The following is a 24,376-nucleotide window of genomic DNA, read 5'->3' as shown; positions in this document are numbered from 1 at the left end:
AAATATTTTTGGTGGAATAAAATGCAAAGCTTTGTGCTCTAATACAAAAATATTTGATTGCAAATTACTTTGAAGCCTCGTTTTTGCTTTCAGAACAATTATTGTTGATTGAAAAAAGGTTTTGCTCTTGACAAAAGACACACATGTACCTACATAGCATATAGCAATTTGCCTGTGAATAACCAGACCTTAATACAAACTTGCTATGCAGAATTCTTGACGCACAACTGAAGATGCTGCCATATCCTGTATGCACACCTGTGTATGACCATTGCCTTCGACCAGAATTCCTGCCTTCTGCGAAGACAAAATAAACACCTGCCGCACTCTGCGTGTGAAACTATACCTTTTTCTCCCTCAGTATACATTCCAGGATTTTTTGTTATTTTTTAAATGTTCTACATTGTAGACTATGAAATAACACATATGGAATCAGTAAAGAACAAATTCTTATTTACAAGGGCAGCCTACTCCTTCCTCCCCGCCAGGGAATTGAACCCAGGTCTCCCTCCATGCCTGAATTCTGTAGTACAGGCATGGCCTACTCTCCCTTATGTAGGTAATTAGGCACTTTCCCATGTTTACTACAGTATGTATTGTAGACTATGTTTCATTGTCAGACTGCACATTAGCCTAATAAACAAATGCAGGTGGCTTACATCTTCTAAATACTTTATTATCCAAATGTAAAAGTATATACAGTACTGTATTTCTTCAGCATATTTATGCTTTCTTTAATAAAATAATGATAAACTCTTTCAAAATGCATGTGTTGATTTAGTTATGGATCATAACGAATTATTATGGGAAAAAATATCATTGATTTACAGAAATATTGGAACAAAGTTGTCTAATGAAGGCAAACAATTTAGAATCCTTCAATCTTCCTATGCTGTAGCCTACTACCGAACGTCATGTACAGCGCCATATTTTCCATTCCATCCTAATGGAAACCCTGAGGGTTTCGTTTTTCTCAGAATAGAAACACCATAATATTAATCAAATTAAGCCACATTTTTAAAAATCAATCCCATATTCTATGTTATTACAAAAAATGTTTTAAATTCTTTGGTAAGGCCAATATGGAAGACTATCAAATACTTCTCAAAGATGCCCTCTGGTGGTCAAACTAGCACTAACTTGCATTAACAGAAAAAATGGCTGACAATTAGATAACGTGCCACAGAATGCTGCAGCAGTCCGCAAGCTGTGCTGGAGTATGACGCAACTTTTAAATGAGCAACCACTGTAGGGCATTGGGATTTATAAAGTTGATGCAAATATAGCCTCAAAATCACTGCAAAAAAAACATGGAAAAGCATCTCAAGTGGAAAAAGCTTGTCTCTGTAGTTTAAGTGTTAGACCACTACCGCCACCTTGTGTTGTAAAGTGTGATACACAGGTGCTTGCCTACTTAGGGCAGGGTTTCCCAAACTCTGTCCTCGGGACTCCAAGGAGTTCACGTTTTTGTTTTTGCCCTAGCACTACACAGCTTATTAAAAAACCCAAACTTTTTGGGGTCCCGACGACTTAGGGGCATATGGAAAAGTAAACTGCCCTAAAAACAACACATGAAACCCATTTTAGACAGAATGGTAAGTATGCTGAAATATAGCTTTTCTTTCTTACTGCTCTCTGAACAACACCTCCATTGCTCTCACACTTAACTTTATTAAACTATACATCTTTCATCGGCATCAATACAAAAAGGGGTTCTATGCATTTCAGTTTCTAGACTTACACAATAACAATACAAACACGGGCAAAATACTGTAGATTAGACAATCATGTGTTAACAATTCTGAACATTCTGCAAAAATCTCTCAGTAGGTATGAAACTCCTCAGTATCTACCAACAAGTTGCGACATGGAAGCATGTGAGTAATAATCACATGGGGCTTGTGTTCCTTTTTTTTCCCTCTCTCTTTTTTTAAGATGTCCTCCACACCATCTTGGTCCATTGCCATTTTGTGTGCAGCTGTGTCATGACAGCAGGAAACGAAAGGCCACCATTGGCTCATTCTGAATCTGATAGATCTCCCTGCTGGATACAGGTCTTCTCCCTCACCCCCGTCGCTATGCTTTCCTGCTGTAGTGGGTAAGGGTTAACAAAAAAATACACAACCATGTTATTCACATTTTAGTAGAGATCAGGGCCCATATTCATAAAGTGTCTCAAATAGGTGTGCTGATCTAGGATCAGGTCCCCCCTCTCATTCATTATGATCTTAAAGGCAATAATTATCCTAGTTCAGCAATTCTACTCAGACGCTTTGTGAAAAACAGGCCCGGTTCTGCTATCCTGGTAAAAAGGGAACTCTAGAGAAACTCTCGTAATTTCCATGTATTTGGTGCACATTGACAAGCACATTTGAAGTGACATGCATATAGGCAAACTGTTATCAACTTCGGTGTCACTGAAACTAGGGCAGTCTGATGCACAGTGCTAAGTTAAGACTGTGACCTTTAGTATTACTTACTTAGCGTTCCTATTTGGAACTTACACTACACCAAGGAGCAGTGTTGTGATTGGTTACTTGAAAAAGTAATATTAGTCGTTACATTTAACAAAAGTAAAGCGTTACTTTCCACACAAAGCAATATTGTAAAGTATTGCCTTTTTACTAATAATATGTGACCTGTTTCAGGAAGCGAGGCATATGTCGCACTTCACAGGAGAGGCATTTGAACGCAAAATGTGTTTTTGGGCAGAAATGCCTTCTGGAACATGTGAACATTCATGTGTCTTAATAACAAACTTGTATGCCATCGGTAAATACAAATAATATTATTACTTTGTGTTACTTTCATGAAAACTTCTCAAAATCTCATTGTTTGTTTGACTATCGGGGGGAGCAAGGCGAGCCCTGAACGCTCTACCAAAGATAGGCTACTTACTAACTCAGGTTTGACTACTAGTTTCTCTTTTCATCTGTGGAGCTGCTTTTACTGTGCTAGTCTACAAGTGCTACACTATACAGTGCCTTCAGAAAGTATTCATACCCCTTGACTTATTCCATATTGTTGTTATAGCCTGAATTCAAAATGTATTTAATACATTCTCATTGTCATATTCATACCCCTTTGCTATAACACTCCAAATTGAGCTCAGGTGCATCCAATTTCCTTTGATCATCTTTGAGATGTCACTACAACTTCATTGGAGTCCACCGGTCACCAACTGACCTAGATATTGTGTGTATGTACTGATATGTAGGCTGTGTGACTTATTACATGTATTTATTTCAGTCCTTGACTAATAATGTTCTGTACAATGTATTATGTCATGTTTCATCTGGACTCCAGGAAGAGTAGCTGATGCTTTTGTAGTGGCTTATGGGGGATTCTAATAAATACTAAATACAATTGGTTGGATATGATTGAGAAAGAAACACACCTGTCTATATTAGGGTTGTCACGGTACCAGTATTGCGATACAAAGAAAGTCAGGAAGCAAAACATGAAGCAGACTCAATTTCTTGAGAAAAACAGTCCTAATCTGAAAAAAGACGATATTGTCACCTAGTCTTATTTGTTTCCTTTGCAAGCTATAGCACACTATTTCACAAAAGTAGGTTTTAAAGGACCCTAGAGTTAAGTCTGCTTTGTGTTTTCTTTTTTTGCTAAATCTGGTATCGTAGTATCGCAATACTGGTATCGCGACAACAGTAGTCTATATAAGGCCCCACAGTTGACAATTCATGTCAGAGCAGAAATTATACCATGAAGTCCAAGGAACTGTCCGTAGATCTCTGAAATATATACAAAGGTATATGGACACCCCTTTAAATTAGTGCGTTCAGCTAATTCAGCCACACCCGTTTTCTTTTAACCTTTACTTAACTAGGCAAGTCAGTTAAGAACAAATTCTTATTATTTTTAATGACGGCCAAGGAACAGTGGGCTAACAGCCTTGTTCAGGGGCAGAACGACAGATTTGTACCTTGTCAGCTCGGGGATTCAAACTTGCAACCTTTCGGTTACTAGTCCAATGCTCTAACCACTAGGCTACGCTGCCGCCCCGTTGCTGACAGGTGTATAAAATCGAGTACACCGCCATGCAATCTCCATAGACAAACATCGACAGTAGAATGGCCTTACTGAAGAGCTCAGTGACTTTCAACATGGCACCATCATAGGATGCCACATTTCAAACAAGTCATTTCGTCAAATTTCTGCCCCGGTCAACTATAAGTGTTGTTATTGTGAAGTGGAAACGTCTACTCTGCCGCGAAGTGGTAGGCTACACAAGCTCATAGAATGGGACCACCGAGTGCTGTAGTGTGTAAAAATCGACTGTCCTCGGTTGCAACACTCACTACCGAGTTCCACTGGAAGCAACATCAGCACAAGAACTGTTTGTCGGGAGCTTCATGAAATGGGTTTCCATGGCTGAGCAGCCGCACACAAGCCTAAGATCCCCATGCGCAATGTCAAGTGTCAACTGGAGTGGTGTAAAGCTCGCCGCCATTGGACTCTGGAGCAGTGGAAACGCGTTCTCTGGAGTTATGAATCACACTTCACCATCGGGCAGTACGATGGATGAATCTGAGTTTGGCGGATTCCAGGAGAACGCTACCTGCTCGAATGCCTAGTGCCAACTGTAAAGTTTGGTGGAGGAGGAATAATGGTCTTGGGCTGTTTTTCATGGTTCAGGCTAGGCCCCTTAGTTCCAGTGAAGGGAAATCTTAATGCTACAGCATACAATTATATTCTAGATTATTCTGTGCTTCCAACTTTGTGGCAACAGTTTGTGGAAAGCTCTTTCCCATTTGAGCATGAAAATGCCCCCTGTGGTCTGATGAGACAAAAATGTTACACTTTGGCCTGAGTGAAGCGCTATGTCTGGAGAAAACCAGGCAAAGCTAGTCACCCATCTAACACCATCCCTAATGTGAAGCATGGTGGTGGCAGCATCATGCTATGGGGATGCTATTTCGCGACAGGGACTGGGAGTCTGGATACTGGGAATGATGAATGGAGCCAAATACAGGTTGATGAGAACCTGCTTCAGAGTGCAAATGACAGACATACGTGCCAACAGGACAATGACCCCAAGCATACAACCAAAGCAACGCAGGAATGGCTTCAGGACAAGAATGTGAAAGTCCTTGAGTGGCCCAGCCAAAGCCCAGACTTGAATCCCATTGAAAATCTTTGGAAAAACTTGAAGATTGCTGTTCACCGCCACTCCCCATCTAACTTAACAGAGTTTGAGAAAATCTGCAAGGAAGAAAATCCCCAAATCCAGATGTGCAATGAAGACATACCCCAGATGACTCATAGCTGTAATCGCCGCCAAAGGTGCTTCTACAAAGTATTAACACAGTATTGACTCATGTCTAAAAACATGTTTACATTTTGTCATTATGGGGTATTGTGTGTAGATCGGTGCGATTTAAAAAAAAAAATATTTTGTCCATTTTGAGGGGGGGGGGCAGTGTGTGTGACAGTCTGTGTGTGGCACAGAGGGAGAAAGAGAAAGAGACTGACATACATACAAATATATACAGGTATATACAGGTATATATATACCTCTCCTCTGCGTCGGCGAACATGAGAATCACGTCTTCCACGTCTTCCACATCAAACTGCAGCGTCCCGTCTTCTGAAGTGTGACCCTCCAGCGCCACTCCCTGATATCAATCACAGCGCCACATAAACAACTTTGTTAGACACTCAGCAGAAATGCTAATAGTAACGTTGAATTAAAACTATAATATATTATAAAGATAGTAACACTACTACAATAGAGAATCACCTTGATAAGGAAACCAGGTGGATTCTGGGAGTTTGAGTAATTTCCAGTCCTCTTTGTATCACCTACCTGCAGGGCCTGGGAAGCCCCTTCTCCCTCCTCCACCTTCGTCTCCACCTGGCTGGCCTCCGCAGGAGGGAAGGAGTGCCTCTCAGAGGGGGGGAAGGAGCAGCGTGGAGCAGGACGAGGTGGGGGCTTGGCTTTTCCATTCTCTGGAGAAACAGGCGCACTCTGCTGCTCAGTGTCATGTGGGCCATCGATCTCTGTGGACATTGGAAGAGCCTCCTGACTGATTGTGACTTCACACCCAGTCACCTCTGACCTTTGAACTTGCCCTTTTCCGACGGATTGACTAGGGCCCTGCTCCTCTGAAGCCCCACCCTCTGGGACATCACTCAGACCCTCTGACGCGACGTCGCTTTCGACCCCGTTGTCGCTGTCACACGCCGACCGTCTGTTGGGCGTAGCAGCGCCGTTGGAGCTAAGCTCGTCTGAGAAGTCGGACGTTTCTGACGTGAGGACGCTGTGAGTGCCCTCATCTGCCTCTCCTGCGAGGGAAACGTGCTCCTCAGAGATGCTCTGGGTGTGGGTCTCGTGGCTGGACAGGACAGTCTCTTTGCTGTTTTCGGGGGCTGCGGATGCTTGGAGGGATGTGTGGTCCGAGGGGAAGGCAGTGTTACAGGGGATGGGTGCTGAGATGAGCAGGGATTTCTTCTTCTTGGACTTGCTGCTAAGAGAGGAGATAGAGGGTGAGTTAATCTGGCTGGTGGCAGAACGTTTGGTCTGATATTCTCAGATAATTTCCAAAATATCAGACTTATTGAGAGAAAATCAAGAGTAAATACTTGTTTTCTCAATTGAAAATAAAATTACTGTTGACTTTTACTTTATTAGCAATATATACAGTATAGCACATATGGGACTATGTACTAACTATGAGAGGTTAAACCAATGTGATACATTCTCATGGTCATCTAAAACAACTGACCTGTTGAGGCCCTTGATGATGAACGCTTTTCCTGAATGCTGAGTCTCCAGCTTCTTCATCACACTGTAAAGCTCATGGTTCAGCTGCAATAAATAGTGGTTATTCTATTAGTCAATTTCAGTTGACCTGCAGTACATTTCGTAATCTGAACAGTGAGATGCCATACGACATCACACAGAGTAACATCTATTATTTATATCAGTGATACAGACGTGTCAAAAAATACTGTAATAGCTTTATTCCTTTTAGGAGAATAAAATCCATATTTAGAATGTAGGAAAAAAACAACCTCACCACGCTCATTTCCTTATAGAAGACATCCCTCAGGTTGGAAATGTTTTGAAAGACGGTCACGTAACAGCCAATCCGGCTTTAGACAAAAAGGGGAAATAGTCTGTTACACTGGAGCCACTTGGTGCAAATAAGTTCCGTCTGTTTGCGGATAGAAATATACTAGACACAAAGGATTCTTCATTCTACACTGAGTAGCAATATGAACTCAACATGCAACGGCCTCCCGGGTGGCGCAGTGGTGAAGGGCGCTGTACTGCAGCGCCAGCGGTGCCATCAGAGACTCTGGGTTCGCGCCCAGGCTCTGTCGTAACCGGCCGCGACCGGGAGGTCCGTGGGGCGACGCACAATTGGCCTAGTGTCGTCCGGGTTAGGGAGGGCTTGGTCGGTAGGGATGTCATTGTCTCATCGCGCACCAGCGACTCCTGTGGCGGGACGGGCGCAGTGCGCGCTAACCAAGGTTGCCAGATACACGGTGTTTCCTCCGGCACATTGGTGCGGCTGGCTTGACGGACGCATGACTTTCAACCTTCGTCTCTCCCGAGCCCGTACGGGAGTTGTAGCGATGAGACAAGATAGTAGCTACTACAACAATTGGATACCATGAAATTGGGGAGAAAAAGGGGTAAAAATTCAATGACAAAAAAATAATTAAAAAATGCAACAATTTCAAAGATTTTACTGCGTTACAGTTCATAAGGAAATCAGTCCATTTAAAATGATTGTATTAGGCCCTAATCTATGGATTTCAAATTACTGGGAATGTGATGCATTTCTTTTGAATAGAGTTGATTGTGGCCTGTGGAATGTTGTCCCACTCCTCTTCAATGGCTGTGCGAAGTTGCTGGATATTGGTGGCAACTGGAACAAGCTGCTGTACACGTTGATCCATAGTATCTCAAACTGCTCAATGGGTGTCATGTCTGGGGAGTATGCAGGCCAATGGATTTTCAGCATCCAGGAATTGTGTACAGATCCATGTGACAAGGGGCTGTACATTATCATACTGAAACAGGTGATGGCGGCGGATGAACGGCACGACAATGAGCCTCAGGATCTCGTAACGGTATCTCTGTGCATTCAAATTGCCATAGATAAAATGCAATTTTGCTCGTTGTCCGTAGCTTATGCCTGCCCATACCATAACCCCACCGCCACCATGGGAAACTCTGTTCACAACATTGACATCAGCAGGCCGCTGTCCGGTACAGTTGAAACCGGGATTAATCCGTAAAGAGCACACTTCTCCAGCGTGAAAGTGGCCATCAAAGGTGAATATTTGTTCACTGAAGTCACCGAACTGCAATCAGGTCAAGATGATCTTCCCAGAGACTGTTTCTGATAGTTTGTGCAGAAATTCTTCGGTTTGGCAAAACCAAAGATTCATCAGCTGCCCGGGTGCAATTCTCAGATGATCACGGAGGTGAAGAAACCGGATGTGGAGGTCTTGGGCATGCGTGATTACACATGGTCTGCAGTTGTGAGGCCGGTTAGACGTACTGCCAAATTCTCTAAAATTATGTTGGAGGCGGCTTATGGTAGAGAAATTGACATTCAATTCTCTGGTAACAGCTCTGGTGGATATTCCTGCAGTCCGCATGCCAATTCCACCCTCCCTTAACTTGAGACATTGTGAGATTGTGTTGTGTGACAAAACAGCACATTTTAGAGTGTCCTTTTATTATCCCCAGCACAAGGTGAACCTGTTTAATAATCATGCTGTATAATCAGCTTCTTGATATGCCACACCTGTCAGGTGGATGGAATATCTTGGCAAAGGACAAATGCTCACTAACAGGGATGTAAACAAATGTGTGCATAATTTGAGAGAAATAAGCTTTTTGTGTATATGGAACATTTATGGGATCTTTTCTTTCAGCTCATGTAACATGGGACCAAGACTTTACATGTTGCGTTGATATTTTTGTTCAGTATACATGTTAGTTAAATTCTACCATGTCTGCTCTACACATTCTGAACACTCCATCCCATGAAATAGGCCCCTGCATACGCAACCATTCTCAGGCCCAGTCTTTTGGAAACCCTACTAGTTTACAGTAAGCTGGTCGAGTTCATTACGGCATGCAACTGAAAAACACATTTTGTAACAGAAAATGAACATTCTGTATTTCATAAGTACAGTAGTAGACCCATTTCAGTAAAAAAAAAAAAAAATTCATGCATAATGAACATGACCCTGATGTGCTGTGGTCCATTGACTTTACCTTTGATAGAGAACAGGAAGCTCCTCCCTCATCTCTTTGTTGATTTCCTCAAACACACTCTGGGCTATGTTGAACTCCTCCTCTGCCTGGTTAGAGAGAAATGGCATTCAAATGCCTTCAGTACATTTATCCAAATATGTTGACCAAAAAAATATGGAATTTCCAACACACCTTTGTGATTTTGGCATCGTCTTTCTTCTTGGCATTCTGCAGCGCCTCCAAGTGGTGACGTGAGGAATCGTAGTCTACTAGCTTCCGACCGCGTTTGGCCAATCGTTCCTAAGAGGGACGGGGAGAAGTGATATTTCTAAACCATAATCCCAATGAGTCAAGTGACACTATAAGTCTCGATTGTAAGACAAAGCAGCAATGTAAACACATGGGGAGATAAAAGTTTGGATGTGAACCAGATATATTGCACCAAAAACAGTTGATATAAGTACATCAGAAGCTACCTTGACTTCATGAAACTGGCCAGTGTAATTCTCCATGGTGCGGACTATTTGGTCTGTTAGTTTCTCTTCGTAATCGTTCCACAGCAAGTCCTCACTCTGTAATAATGGGAAGAAAAGTTTTAAAAAAACAATAAAAAAAATGAAAACCTTTAGCCTGCTTTCGACATTTCCAAAATATTCACAGAAAGAACTGCTTCTGCCTCACCTGAAACATTCTTTCATGGAAATAATATACTGCCCAACACTAAGAGAATGTACAGTATAAGACCATTTTAAAACATTTAAATCAACACTATTCTATATGAGCACAAATATGGTTTTCGTAAAAAATACAACACAGATATTGCTCTTTTGCAACTGGATAAAATCTTTACAGCTCTTAAAAACAATACGCTCTTGGCGTCTTTTCAGATTTATCCAAAGCGTTTGACATGGTGGATAATGAAATATTACTTTCTAAATTGTTTTATTACATTTTTTAAATAATAATACATATAATTGGTTATATAGCTACGTTTATTATGAAGAAGCACAATTTGTTCATGCAAACGGCAGTGCATCTACCAGGGCCAAGATATCCTGTGGTGTGCCACAGGGTTCGATAATAAGACCTTTGTTATTCCTAATCTACAGTATATTCATGAACTTGCTGCTGTGTCTTCTACCATACTTCCCATTCTCTTTGCTGATGATTCCAATTTTTTGATTCAATAAATTAATGAAGCCAACTCAGGTATGGCAATATTTCCTGAATGGTTCCAGATAAACAAATGATCTTTAAATGTAAAAAAAAAAAACTTTATTGTATTCACTAGTAAGAATAAGAAATACTGTAAAAAAAGAAAAACAAAAAAAAGAACCAGAATATCAATTAGGGGAAATGAAATGGAACAAGTCACATCCACTAGATTCCTTTTGAGTTCTAATTGATGAAAAGTTATCCTGTAAAATCATATTCAATTTGTCCGCAGCAAAGTGAAGCAATCGGTTGGTATCATCAGAAAGATTAGTGGTTTGGTTCATCAGGCTTGCTTCCTAACTCTATACTATAGCTTAATATCTCATTTACTGTAATATTGTCTGGGCCAGTACATATGCCTCCTACCTACACAAATTATTCATAATACAAAATACATTTGCAAGCCTAGCCACATCCTCTAATTACCTGGCTCCATCTGCACCTTTGTTTAAGAAACTAAATATATTGTCTATTTAGAACATTAATGTATGTCAGTTATGCACTACAAATACTCATACCTCCCAGACAGTTTACCTAAACCCTTCAATGGATTCTTCCAGGTTCATTCTGAAATCCATCTATATAACACAAGACACTGAGATTACCTTCATCCTCCCCACTGCCACACATCACATACTTAATTCTCTATCAGATACAGAGGTATCATACTCTGGAATTCTTATCTTCACATTGCCAAAACCTCATCATCCCTCAATAACTTCAAATGAAGACAGGGGGTCAGCTTGATGAACCAAACTAGCCAATAATCCCCTCCATGTAGCCTCAAACATGTTTCTTCTTGTTTACTGAGTATATCATGTGCAATTATAATGAATATGCTTTGTTTAACTTATATTTGTGGTGTGGTTTTCATATACAGTGCATTCGGAAAATATTCAGACCCCTTCACTTTTTCCACATTTTGTTACTTTACAGCCTTATTCCAAAATGGATTAAAGAAAACATTTTCTTCATCAATCTACACACAAGAACTGATAATGACAAATCGAAAACAGGTTTTTAGAAATATTTGCACATTTACATATAAACATTTTTTGAAAACGTATTTACATAAATATTCTGACCTTTTGCTAAGAGTTTCAAAATTGAGCTCAGGTGCATCCTGTTTTCATTGATCCTCCTTGAGATGTTTCTACAACTTGATTGGAGTCTAAATAAGGTCCCACAGTTGACTGTGCATGTCAGAGCAAAAACCAAGCCACGAGGTAGAAGGAATTGTCCATTGAGCTCCAGGACAAGATTTTGATGAGACACAGATCTGGGGAAGGGTACCAAAAAATGTCTTCAGCATTGAAGGTTCCCAAGAACACAGTGGCCTCCATCGTTCTTAAATGGAAGAAGTTTGGAACCACCAAGACTCTTCTTAGAGCTGGCCGCTCAACCCACCTGAGCAATCGGGGGAGAACGGCCTTGGTCAGGGAGGTGACCAAGAACCCAATAGACACTCTGACAGAGCTCCAGAGTTCCTCTGTGGAGATGGGAGAACCTTCCAAAAGGACAACCTTCTCTGCAGCACTCTACCAATCAGTAGAGTGGAGTGGCCAGATGGAAGCCACTCCCCAGTAAAAGGCACATGACAGTCTAAAGGATCCTAAAGGACTCTCAGACCATGAAATCAAGATTGAACTCTTTGGCCTGAATGCCAAGCATCACTTCTGGAGGAAATCGGTCACCATTTCTACGGTGAAGCATGGTGGTGGTAGCATCATGCTGAGGGGATGTTTTTCAGCGGCAGGGACTGGGAGACTAGTCAGGATTGAGGGAAAGATTAATGGAGCAAAGTACAGAGAGATCCTTGATGAAGACCTGCTCCAGAGTGCTCAGGACCTCACCTTCCAACAGGACAACGACCCTAAGCACACAGCCAAGACAATGCAGAAGTGACTTCAGGACAATTCTCTGAATGTCCTTGAGTGGCCGAGGACAGAGCCCAGACTTGAAATCATGTCTGATCGATCATCTCTGTAGAGACCTGAAAATAGCTCTGCAGTGACGCACCCCATCCAACCTTACAGAGCTTGAGAGGATCTGCAGAGAAGAATGGGAGAAACTCCCCAAATACAGGTGTGCCAAGCTTTTAGCCTTATACCTAAGAAGACTTGAGGTTGTAATCGCTTCCAAAGGTGCTTCAACAAAGTACTGCGTAAAGGGTCTGAATATGTACATGTGAAATTCAGTTTTTTTTCTTTTCTAAAAAAGTTTGTGTAGTTTGATGAGGGAAAACTATTTAATACATTTTAGAATAAGGCTGTAATGTAACAAAATGTGGGCTTACAACACCTGCACACCGTTTTTACCAGTTTGTTTATCTGTACTGTTTTTTATTTCACTTATTTTATTTGGTATGAATAAATAAATAAAACAAATTAAAAAGCACTCATCTTTCAAAATGAAATTCTGGTCAACACACTGGTATTCTTGTAGGCTCCACTGTTAATTTAAATCTCAAACAAATGTTTATGTCAATAGAATCATTGTTAATCAGGATTCTAACTACAGTCTAGATTTGGACAATTATTTCACTATTCAAATATATCATAATATTTTTTAGGATATCCGGATAGTAGAAATACATGTGTTTTAAAGAAAACATTTTGTGGGGGAAACGTCAATGGAGACTTGCTTGCGCTACTCAAGAGAGCAGGTGCTTGTTTCGGGTGGGGGAGAGGCGGGAGAGGGCGAGGAGGTGCCAGTGTGTGTGGTCGTTAGGGAGAGGTAGAAAGTAGACAAACCGACTCACTCTAGTTAGATAGCCTATGACATCAACAAGTTTTGTCTATCATACCATCTGGCAGAGCCCATCTTGACCGCATCAAATCGTTGTAAAGAATTTAGCTAGCTACAGTAGCGAGATAAGTTAGCCAGCTAGCTAGCTAAAGTAGCAAGGCTAATTAAGGCCCCGTACATCTCTACAACAACTACATTCATATGAAACAACAGCAGACCTGTTGATTGATCATTGTAGCCTACTTCTGTAGGAGAGTTAAAATGGTTATTCCATCAAACTTCAAATTATTAGAACAGTACACAACACAGAACAGAACATCCAGGTTAAGGGTCAGTGGCCCAAACCCGCTAACAAGAATGTTCCAAATTCAGACAGATGAGTGAATCAGATCGCTATGACCGCCAGGAACTTTAATTTTGGTTTATATTTTCATTTGTTGTGCTACTAGTACTGCCTGATGATGTTAAGTTGGCAGCTACAGTAGCTGGATAATATTAACGGGTGAAAACTAGACCAAAACATGCAGTCTGCAGCTCTGTATGTAAAGTAGTCCAGGAAAATTGACCAAAGATGGGAAGACAGAACCCTCTCACCACTGTGTGGTAAACCTGAAGGATCCATTCTAAGAACACTCCAGAACAAAAGAAGGACATTGTGACCTCTGGTGGACAACTAGAGACTTACATCCAACTACTCCCCATTGATGGGCCGAGTGATTTCAACAGAGAGAGAGAAAGAGAAAGACATCTACGAGTAAATATATGTTGCATTTCTTATCCGAATGAGTGGTTGTTAGGGTGCTAAATATTCATATTTAGAGTGAAAGTAGTTTCCAAATGTTTGTACGATAAGTTCATCATCTTTGTCTCTCCTGCGCTTTATCTTTCCCCATCCTCTTTCCATTGTGTAACAAGCCATCATATCAGGTTAGTCCACTAGGGACTGTTTTCATTGCACTGTGTTAGTAACCATAAACTATTCCGTGTGTGTGTGTGTTTATGTATTTGTGTGTGATTATTTAATTAATTAGTAAATACATAATTAAGTCAATATGTGTATCGTCGATTCATCACTTAGGTTAGGGTTCATGCAGATTTACGAAGTCAACGACGTTCAGAATGAGACTGATGAGGAAGTAATTAATAATTGACTGTTATTGATGTAAGAAATATTTAGATCATCTTTAGAGTTTAAGTTGGGAGATAGTAACTCTGTAAACAACTTAACCCGTGGTGCCCCAAACTCCTAATGAGTCAATTGTTATACGATTAATTTGAGTAATAATTAAACATAGTAGGTATTTATTTGATAAATAGCAGTCATCACATTGAGTCAACAACAATGATAGAACAACTTGTCAGATGGTGCATTGAAGACTGAAGTATTCCTGTCCTGTCTTTTCATAATACCATTGCAGATCTATATAAAAGCCCCAAAAGACAGCTGAGGTGTCACTTTATTTTCTTGGTTCTTCTGAGGTACATATAAAGACCGCTACACGTTTTCTCATTTAGCCAACTTAATTCTGTCATTTTAATTCCATTTGGCATTGATTCTAAATATGCCCACTTCCCTTGCTACACATGAAGCCTATGACTGTAAAGGCAATTTGATTGACCGAGAGTAACAAGCTACACGTGTGAATGCTACAGGTATTATAAAAAAAAAATATATATAATGGTCTATCCTTGTAGGTTATGTAGCAATGTCAGTGTTATAAACATTTTGACATATCCTTTTCATTGTTAAAAATATACCTATATTTTTTCTCTCAAATGAATACTCTCCCAAGTGATCTAATACTAACATCTGTTTGGATATTCGAATAACCGCGCCCATCCCTACTATAGATCACAACAAAATACCCAGCTGTGGCCCACCTCCATGATGACAGACAGGTCCTCTCCTCCCTGCCAGTCAGGTTCGTAGACGTCTCTTAACGTCTGGGACAGTCGCTTGGATGTCTCATGCATCACTGTAGAGAAGGACAGAAGGAAAATGGACTGCATTTGCCATAAAAAAAAGTTTGTGTGTAGATAACACCACTTGCCTATCAGATCGCTTGTTAACTAGGCTAGGGGACAGTGTCTGGGGATGTAGTGCCTAGACACTGTCAAGGGTAGTATTCACTACCAAACAAGGTGGGACTACATAAAGTTGTCTAAAAAGAAACTCTTGTTTTCTGCAGCATAATATTTCGCTACGGTGTACACTAATAATGCTGTGTCTAGACTTCACAGTTTATGCAGCTTTAGTATTCTGATCATAGTTCCGAAGGCGTCATGAGTCTACATTTTAATGTGTCTAACGTGTCCAGTGTTTCCGGATTCCCTTTTCCCGCGCTATATTCAAATACCAGTATGCAGTCTTCCAACGGTGGAATAGGTTAAATATGATAACAACACAATTGGCAGTAGCTAACTAGGCAGCTAACTTCTGTAGCTAGCGAGCCAGCAAGCAATACTAAAGTGATTGCAAACGGATTAGCATAACTCGAGCCAGACAAACATTTTCTAAATATTAGTTAGCTGGCTAGCATTTGAGTCCAGCAAACACTTTCCTCACAGACTTGGAATCTATTTCCTCCGACGTTATAACGAAAAGTTGCCTCGGTCCCAAAATACACATTTTTTTGGAGACTTGTGGGAGGGGTGCTGATGACATCGCCCACTGTATACACTTTCGGTAGCCTGATTACATCAAGACAGGAGAAATCCGCACACAATCCATCCCTGACCACCTCCACAATCAGACCCGTCTTTTCAATGCGATCTTCGTATTCTGATAGCATAAATCACAGGTAAGTGTCAAGTGTAGACCTAATAAATACAACCTGGCATGACAGAAATCATAATGGAAAGAACATTAAGATAACGTTTTGGAATTTAAGCACAATTCTGATTCGGCTACACCTAAGCAAGGTCAAAACAACATGGGCTTCATTTCAAGTGGTATGCAAACCGTTACACTAAAAACAAACAATACTAACACAATCATTTCTCTCTCAAATCAATAATACATTCATTTGCCGAGTCTGCCCTTTTTAATGGTCCTCAGTTCTTTGCTTTTCTAAATTGACAGTATAGACAGCATTGCAAAAAAAAAAAAAAAAATCTAATAATAGATGGAATTCACTTCCCTCTTTACTTTCTCCCTCATGCCACCAGAGAGGATTTGAAAGTATGGTCAGTTTACAAAAAGAGACTTGGGCCAATGTGTCAAATTTAACACATTACTGTACATAATATAGGCCTACAACTACATCAAAGCCAAAAGGGACAAAAAAATAATAGGGTAAAGATTTCTGATCTTGTGGCCATGACTACACAAAGATTATAGATATTTGGTTTGGACATGAAGATGGCAGCCTGAACTGCCTAGATGCACAGGACAACACTAAAGATAAGTATTGAATCTATAGATGGGTTAGCAGACAACATCATGAAAACAATACGGAAGCCTTAATGGGACAGAGGTCTGGATCGCCAGATAGCTAGCAACAATGACAAGAAACTACCTTGTGGGGAATCACAAGTGGCTCGTTTCAGCTAGTTTCATCTTGTTCTTGATACCATGTCTCATTTTAAGGTGTTTTGACTGATTTCATTTCAATGGTAATATGGCAAAAAAAATGTGCTAGCTAGCGAACCAACAACTGGAACAATGTATTTGAGAGACAAGTGCTCATTGTGCAAATGTATTTATGTTTTCAATAAAAATTGGATAACATTTGTCAACATTCTAAGCCAACCCTGCCTGTTTTGCCAGTTTCGTTGTTTAACAACTTAAATTAAGCCACCGGTTATGTAATTGATTTGATTAGACTAATCAGAACCGTAGGTGCTCCTGTGCCCATGAGAAACCTCTGCTATGGAGTGAGATGAAATAGCTCCTACCTTTCACTGCACGGAAGTACGCTTGGACTTCTTTGAATAGTCTTCCCCCATCATTCTGTTGGTTGAAAAGACAGAAGATTCAATGAGGGAGTTATAGTACATTTCTTACAGTGAGAGCATCCATCAATCAAAGACCCATTCCAGTAGTTGACGTCACCTTTTTACAGAGGATACATCTCCAAAAACACTCAAAGACAAAGACACCAGGATCTTCACAATTCAAGATGTACAATCATACCACAAACAATAACAGTAAAGAATGTACAGTATGTGGTTTAAAAGTGACACTGTCCTTTTCGAACAAGGATGACCTTTTTATTTATATTTTGATGCTTCAAGGAGCCAGAGAAACTAATGAAAAAAAAATAATCTGAATAAGGAGTATATTGTTTTACGCAAGGCATGGTGGCCTAACCTGGTCTCAGAGCATTTCATATTATTCTCCACGGCAATCCAAGACACTCCATTTTTTACAATTCGTATTATGTTACCAATTTGCAAAATGTATGATATGTTATGAATTCTGTCTAGGTGGCTAACATTAGCTAGTTCGCTACTGTTAGGTAGGCTTGGGGTTAGGGTTAAGTTTAGGAGTTAGGTTAAAGGGTTATGGTCAGGTTAAAGGTTAGGGGAAGGGTTAGCTAACATGCTAAGTAGTTAAAAAGTTGCTAATTAGCTCACATTGACCGTGATGAGATGGATATACACCCACCCATCCACCCCCACCATTTTAGCCTTAAGTAACCATCTGTCTTCTGTAACCCTAACATATACTAAATGGAAGAACATATACGAAATGGAGTGTCTCAGATTTACGTACAGAATAATACGAAATGCTCTGAAACCAGGTTGGGTGGCCATTGTTTGGTTAATTAAATGCTAGCAGCCATGACTGAATTCAAACTTGAGTTGGTTTTGGGGTACGGTTTGATGTGGGTGTCTCGTGTGTGCTCGTAGGTGGGAAGAGAGGCTATCCAAAGTCAAAACAAATTTGCCAATCTCTGGGGATAGTCAGGGACCGTCAATAAATTACAATGTAAATGGGACAATATTTTCATGTCTCATTAAATGCTGTCAATATTTATATATGAACTTTTACAAGTCAGTCGCTCTTTAAAAAAGTATATTATAAATTGTATATATATATTTAACCTTTATTTAACCTTTAAGTCAGTTAAGAAAAAAATCTTATTTACCATGACAGCCTACCCCGACAAAGCCCTAACACGGACGATGCTGGGCCAATTGTGCACCGCCCTATGGGACTCCAATCACGGCCTAGAATCAAACCAGGTCTGTAGTGGTTCCTCTAGCACAGATGCAGTGCCTTAGACTGTTATGCCACTCAAAAGCCCCTTTAAGACAACCTTTTCTTAATATGTGTTGATTTGGTGAAATGACCCAAAATACAGATATTTAAAAATGCACACAGATCTGAGGGCATATAAACAGTTAACAGAATGTCAGAGATAGCTCCCTTGCAACATACAGTGCATTCAGAAAGTATTTAAACCCCTTGATTTTTTTCCACATTTTGTTACGTTACAGCCTTATTCTAAAATTGATACAATTATTTATTTTTCTCATCAATCTACACACAATACCCCAAAATGACAAAGTGAAAACAGGTTTTTATTAATGCATTAAAAAAAAAAATACTTTATTTACACAAGAGTTCAGATCCTTTGCTATGAGACTCCAAATTGAGCTCAGATGCATCCTTTTCCCATTGATAATCCTTGAAATGTTTCTACTACTTGATTGGAGTCTACCTGTGGTAAATTCAATTGATTGTACATGATTTGATAAGGTCCCGTAGTTGACAGTGCATGTCAGATCGAAAACCAAGCCATGAGGTCAAAGGAATTGTCTGTAGAGCTCCAAGACAGGATTGTGGTAGAAGCACAGATCTGTGGAAGGGTACCAAAACACTTCTGCAGCATTGAACGTCCCCAAGAACACAGTGGCCTCCATCATTCTTAAATGGAAGAAGTTAGAGCTGGCAGCCTGAGCAGTCAGGGAGAAGGGCCTTGGTGAGGGAGGTGACCAAGAATCTGGTGGTCACTCTGACAGAGCTCCAGAGTTCCTCTGTGGACATGGGAGAGCATTCCAGAAGGACAACCATCTCTGTAGCACTCCACCAATCATTATTATTGTTATTGTTATTAGACGTTATTGTTGAGTGGCGAGACAGAAGCCACTCCTCAGTAAAAGATACGACAGCCCGCTTGGAGTTTTCCAAAAGGCACGTAAAGGACTCTCAGACCATGAGAAACAAGACTGGTCTGATGAAACCAATATTGAAATCTTTGGCCTGAATGCCAAGTGTCACTTCTGTAGGAAACCTGGCACCATCCCTAAGGTGAAACATGGTGGTGGCAGCATCATGTTGTGGGGATGTTTTTCAGTGACAGGGAGACTATTCAGGACCGAGGTATATATAAATGGATTAAAGTAAAGAGAGCTCCTTGATGAAAACCTGCTCCAGAGCACTCAGGACCTCAGACTGGGGTGAAGGTTCACCTTCCAACAGGACAACGACCCTAAGCACACAGCCAAGACGACGCAGGAGTCTCTGAACGTCCTTGAGTGGCCCAGCCAGAATCTGGACTTGAACATCTCTGGAGAGACCTGAAAATCGCTGTGCAGCGATGCTCCCCATTCAAGCTGACAGAGCTTGAGAGGATCTGCAGAGAAGAATGGAAGAAACTCCCCAAATACAGGTGTGCGTCATACCTCAGAAGACTCAAGGCTGTAATCGCTGCCAAAGGTGCTATAACAAAGTACTGAGTAAAGGGTCTGAATACTTATGTAAAATGTGATCTGTTATTTATTTTATTCAAACAAAAAAAACTGTTTGTCATTATGGGGTATTGTGTGTAGATTGATGAGGAAAACAATTTAATACATGTTAGAATAAGGCTATAACGTAACAATGTGGAAAAAGTGATGGGTTCTGAATGCTTTCCAAATGCACTGTACAAAGCTGAATCTATCGGAGGACATTTCTATGTGAACACAAAAACAGTAATTTAGCACAGGGGTTCCCAAACTTTTTAACTCTGGGGGGCCCCCCTTCCAGCATAGGGGAACACCCCCCTCCCAGGGCACGCGCCACGTCTATATTTATGGGATCAAGCACTGTTCATGACAAACTGTTCACACTCCACTTGTTGGTGGAGAGATTTCTTTGGGGTACTTTTACCCCTTTTTCTCCCCCAATTTCATGATATCCAATTGGTAGTTACAGTCTTGTCCCATCGCTGCAACTCCAGTACGGACTCGAGAGCCATGCGACCCCCGAAACACGACCCTCCCAAGCCTCACTGCTTCTTGACACACTGCTCGCTTAACCTGGAAGCCAGCCGCACCAATGTGTTGGTGGAAACACCGTACAACTGGCAACCGTAAGTCAGCTTGCAGGCGTCCGGCCCTCCACAAGGAGTCGCTAGAGTGCGATGGGACAAGGAAATCCCGACCAGCCAAACCCACCCCTAACCCGGACAATGCTGTGCCAATTGTGAGCCGCCTCATGGGTCTCCTGGTCACGGCCGGCTGTCGCACAGCCTGAGATCAAACCCGGGGTTATAGTGACGCCTCCAGCAATGTGTACAGTGCCATAGACTGCTGCAACACATTGGAGGCCCTAGTGGAGAGAATTTTACAGGTTTGAAGCTAATTTCCTACAATTCTACACATTTTGTCATGGGGTGCAAAGAAAATGTTGCAGTTTTAAAGCTAGTTGATCTGGACATTTCTGACAAATTATAAATAGCTCTTAAGGTATGCAATAACTAACATGACAAGAGGAAGTGATGTGTCTTGTGCATTCTACTATTACAACTTTCAAGACTAAATTTAATGCTGGACCCTCGCGCCCCACAGTTTGAGAACCACTGATTTAGCAGACAAAACAACCTCTGGTTTTCCAGTGCTTTTTCAAATGAGCGACCAACCAATGGCTAGTCAGTTTGCCATTTGCCAGCATATCAGTCAATGAAATTACATAGAAACAAACATAAACGATTGTCTGATGTCTTCTCTCGTTCAGTATGACAGGGTATATATCGATCTGATGATTTTGTACCATTATGTGTGTTGTAAGCTCCGACAAAGTTCTGAAAGTGTCAGAAATGTTGAGCTTTTATCGTGGAGTTTGGCTAGTGTTACGAGCTCATGTGAGTCACCAGGGATTGGGGTGACTGACCAATAGGAGGAACACTGCCGACAATGACACCTTTCTGGTGTGTTGTCGTTCTTTCGATGCCATGCTTGATACGGCCCAGTTGACGCAGTTGATGTAGCCTACTTCGCTGAAGTATCCTTGCAATGCATGACAATCGCAGAATGTGACGAGAGAACTGAAACAAATCGTACAATCTGGCCAGGTTGATAATCAAGATTTGAATACGTCGCACAGTGTGACATGTAACATGTGTGACATGTAATAAAGACTGCATCCGACGTACAGTGTGGGAAGGCCTTTAGGGGATGGAGAGGCTTGAGCAACCAACAGTAACAGTCAGTATGACTCATATAGGCCTAGTACAGCATGTTACAAAAAGTGGGCTTATCGATACAAGCACCTATTGCATCAGTGTTGCAGTTCACCATGGGAGACAGAAACAGCATGACATTGAAGTAGAGCTTTTCTTCATCGGTACCTGTTGTTTGAGAAGGTTCTGGGAGTACTGCTCAAACTGTTCATCTTTAGTCTCCATGTTCTTCCCCAGCTTCTGCATGACCTATGACAGGACAAAAACAAAAGCGGTTGATATATCCACAGCTTTCATTCAATCAACATTAATGGGCATGACTCTATAATAGGTATTGTACCGTTCAAGTTGACCCTGCGTGAGGTACTGACAATCACCCTTCAATTCAAAATGTATTGGTCACATACACATATTTAGAGGATGATATTGCGGGGGTAGCAAAATGCTTGTGTTCCTAGCTACAACAGTGCTGTAGTATCTAACATTTCACAACAATACATAAATCTAAAATTAAAAGAATGGAATTAAGAAATATATATCAATATTAGGACGAGCAATATTGGAGTGGCATTGACTAAAATACAGTAGAATACAGTATATACATATGAGATGAGTAAAGCAGGATGTAAACATTATTAAAGTGACTAGTGTTCCAGTATTAAAGTGACTAGTGTTCCAGTATTAAAGTGGCCAGTCATTCCAAGTCTATGTATAAAGGGCAGCAGCCTTAAAGGTGCAGAGTTGAGTAACTGGGTGGTAGCCGGCTAGTGATGGCTATTTAACAGTCTGATGGCCTTGAGATAGAAGCTGTTTTTCAGTCTCTCGGTCCCAGCTTTGATGCACCTGTACTGACCTCACCTTTGGAATGATAGCGGGGTGAACAGGCCATGGCTCGGGTGGTTCATGTCCTACACTGTATTCCATAATGATTCTAAACAACTATCGTAACTTACTGGTGTAACGTTCACTATTTTCCAAACCCAGGCCAAAAAAACTTATATTATTCCCCTTTCCCCAAAAAGGAACTTTGTTGTTGACCCCAAATGATAGGATGGAACATGGGCACAATTGAACCGATTTCATCTGACAGACATTTCAAACCATGCTCTCTGTCCTTTTTTGTTGTTGGTTTCAGCAGCAAAGTGAAACTAGTAGAGCAGTATGCCAGCACCAAGGCCAAGTGAACCACAAAGCCACCGAGTAAGAGCAGTGAGGGAGAGGAAGTGTATGCAGAGGCAGGAAGTGAAAGATTGTGTCCACATGCAGCTGCACAAGCAACATCAACAAAATGGTATTAACAGATGAGCACAACATTAACGTGGATGCTTTCTGTTGGGATAGACAACTAACTTGATATAATAAAAGTTCACAATAAAAGGTCAATGGAATATTATTTAAACTGTTGGTTTTTTTTGTCTTTTGAGGAATTAACCTGGGGTCATTGAGATATCAACATCAACTACATTCAGTAGATTATGATTCTTCAAACAGATTCTTCAAACCTGTCTAAAGCCCTTACACAAGTCATCAATTGCCTGGGTCAGTGAGTGTCGGTGTTAAAGAACACGCCAACAGTCAGCTTCAATAGAGAGACTGTCTGAAGAAATTGTATTACTGTATTGGACAACGTAGGCCTACTGTTACCAATATCATGTAGTTCAACTAATAATTTAACTACATTTTGCAGTAGCTTGGTGGTAATTCAACTAAATTCAAATCTAGGTAGTGTTTTCAGTAGTTAATTACTTTCTTCCAACTGGAACTACACACAACTTTTTTGCAAAAAGAAAAGAAAATATGAGTGTGAAGTTGGCAATAATTTCCTTTATTTTTCAGCATCAAACCTGCCTAATTCTCACTTGAAACATAATTATTGTGTTTAATAGGATAAATCACACATTCTGTTAACATATGACCCCAAATTGATCTGTTCTTGCAATTTATAGTCTGACAGTTCTGATCTATATATGATCATTTTTCACAAAGTAGTTTGGATACAATTTTTTTGTAGTGGTAGCTTTAGTGTAACTTAACTGCTTTTGGTGTGAACTAATTGGTAGCTTGGTAAACTCTTTTCAGAGTAGGTTCCTCCACACTGACCAAAATACATAAACAGGGCCTGGTTTCCCAAAGCATCTTAAAACTAAGTTCATCTTATGGTTCTAACAATGAACTTAGCCTGAAGATGCTTTTTGGGAAACCGGGCCCTGGCCAACAACAGTTAAGCGTCATCAAGTTCCAAGTAGCCCGAATGACTAAGCTCGTAGTTGTAGAGTAGCCTAATGAATTGTGGCAATCTTGATTTCAGGATAACATAGAGATATCACGGTTCACTAACTTGTTGCTTACCTTTTCCTGAGCACGATTCAATGACTTTTGTACTCGTTTGGCAAGAATTCCAGCCCCAGCCCCAATGTTTTGCCCCATCTTGTTCTCTGCCATAGTTTCTTCTCTCACTCTGGTCTGCTACTGCTTCCTCTTGTGAAATCACTGCTCTGGTGCTTATATCTTTGTTGAAGTACTTAGGGGTGGAGAGCAGAAGAGTCGGTACCAATGTCAGACAGGACTCTCTCTCTCACACACATGACTTTGCTATACCCATGTAACATTTGTGTCGGCCGTGTTAAAAAAGGTTGTCTTGCAGTTAAACGGACACTAGCTTTCCTCAAAATCAGTCGATAGACATCATGAAACACGTTCCACCCTCTTGTTGAAACTTGTAAACGAGTCAGTAAATTACCCTGCGGCCTGGGGGCGGTCTTTATAATGAGTGTTTAAA

The 24,376-nt window shown here is 40.8% G+C and overlaps 1 protein-coding gene across 3 annotated transcripts; it reads right to left on the bottom strand.

The window, feature by feature from the left end:
- Positions 1-1,651: 1,651 nt before the first annotated feature.
- LOC135539602 (bridging integrator 2-like) lies at positions 1,652-24,287 on the bottom strand. 3 transcript variants are annotated; one of them, XM_064965577.1, is made up of 12 exons: positions 23,947-24,287; positions 21,766-21,846; positions 17,102-17,156; positions 15,086-15,180; positions 9,718-9,813; positions 9,434-9,541; positions 9,263-9,348; positions 7,041-7,116; positions 6,747-6,829; positions 5,762-6,488; positions 5,536-5,636; positions 1,652-2,089 (listed from the first exon to the last, which is right to left on the bottom strand). In XM_064965577.1, the coding sequence occupies exons 1-12, from the start codon at positions 24,037-24,039 to the stop codon at positions 2,077-2,079; spliced, it is 1,614 nt and encodes a 537-aa protein (XP_064821649.1). In that variant the 5' UTR covers positions 24,040-24,287; the 3' UTR covers positions 1,652-2,076. The 3 variants fall into 3 exon arrangements, with proteins under 3 accessions (XP_064821649.1, XP_064821650.1, XP_064821651.1); XM_064965578.1 differs by having other exon boundaries at positions 5,762-6,485; XM_064965579.1 differs by having other exon boundaries at positions 5,828-6,488; positions 23,947-24,285.
- Between the last annotated feature and the right edge of the window lie 89 nt (positions 24,288-24,376).

Source organism: Oncorhynchus masou, chromosome 5, assembly GCF_036934945.1.
Source record: "Oncorhynchus masou masou isolate Uvic2021 chromosome 5, UVic_Omas_1.1, whole genome shotgun sequence".
Taxonomy (NCBI): domain Eukaryota; kingdom Metazoa; phylum Chordata; class Actinopteri; order Salmoniformes; family Salmonidae; genus Oncorhynchus; species Oncorhynchus masou.
Note: the sequence above shows the minus strand (reverse complement) of the source record. Positions and strands in the feature narration are given on the sequence as shown.

Excerpts from the sequence above, each read along its gene's own strand:
- LOC135539602 (XM_064965577.1), bottom strand. The coding sequence starts at position 24,039 with ATGGCAGAGAACAAGATGGGGCAAAACATTGGGGCTGGGGCTGGAATT. Across the intron at positions 15,181-17,101 it reads GTACTTCCGTGCAGTGAAAG|TGATGCATGAGACATCCAAG; the intron begins GTAGGAGCTATT and ends CCTTCTCTACAG. Across the intron at positions 9,349-9,433 it reads ACGATGCCAAAATCACAAAG|GCAGAGGAGGAGTTCAACAT; the intron begins GTGTGTTGGAAA and ends CTCTCTAACCAG.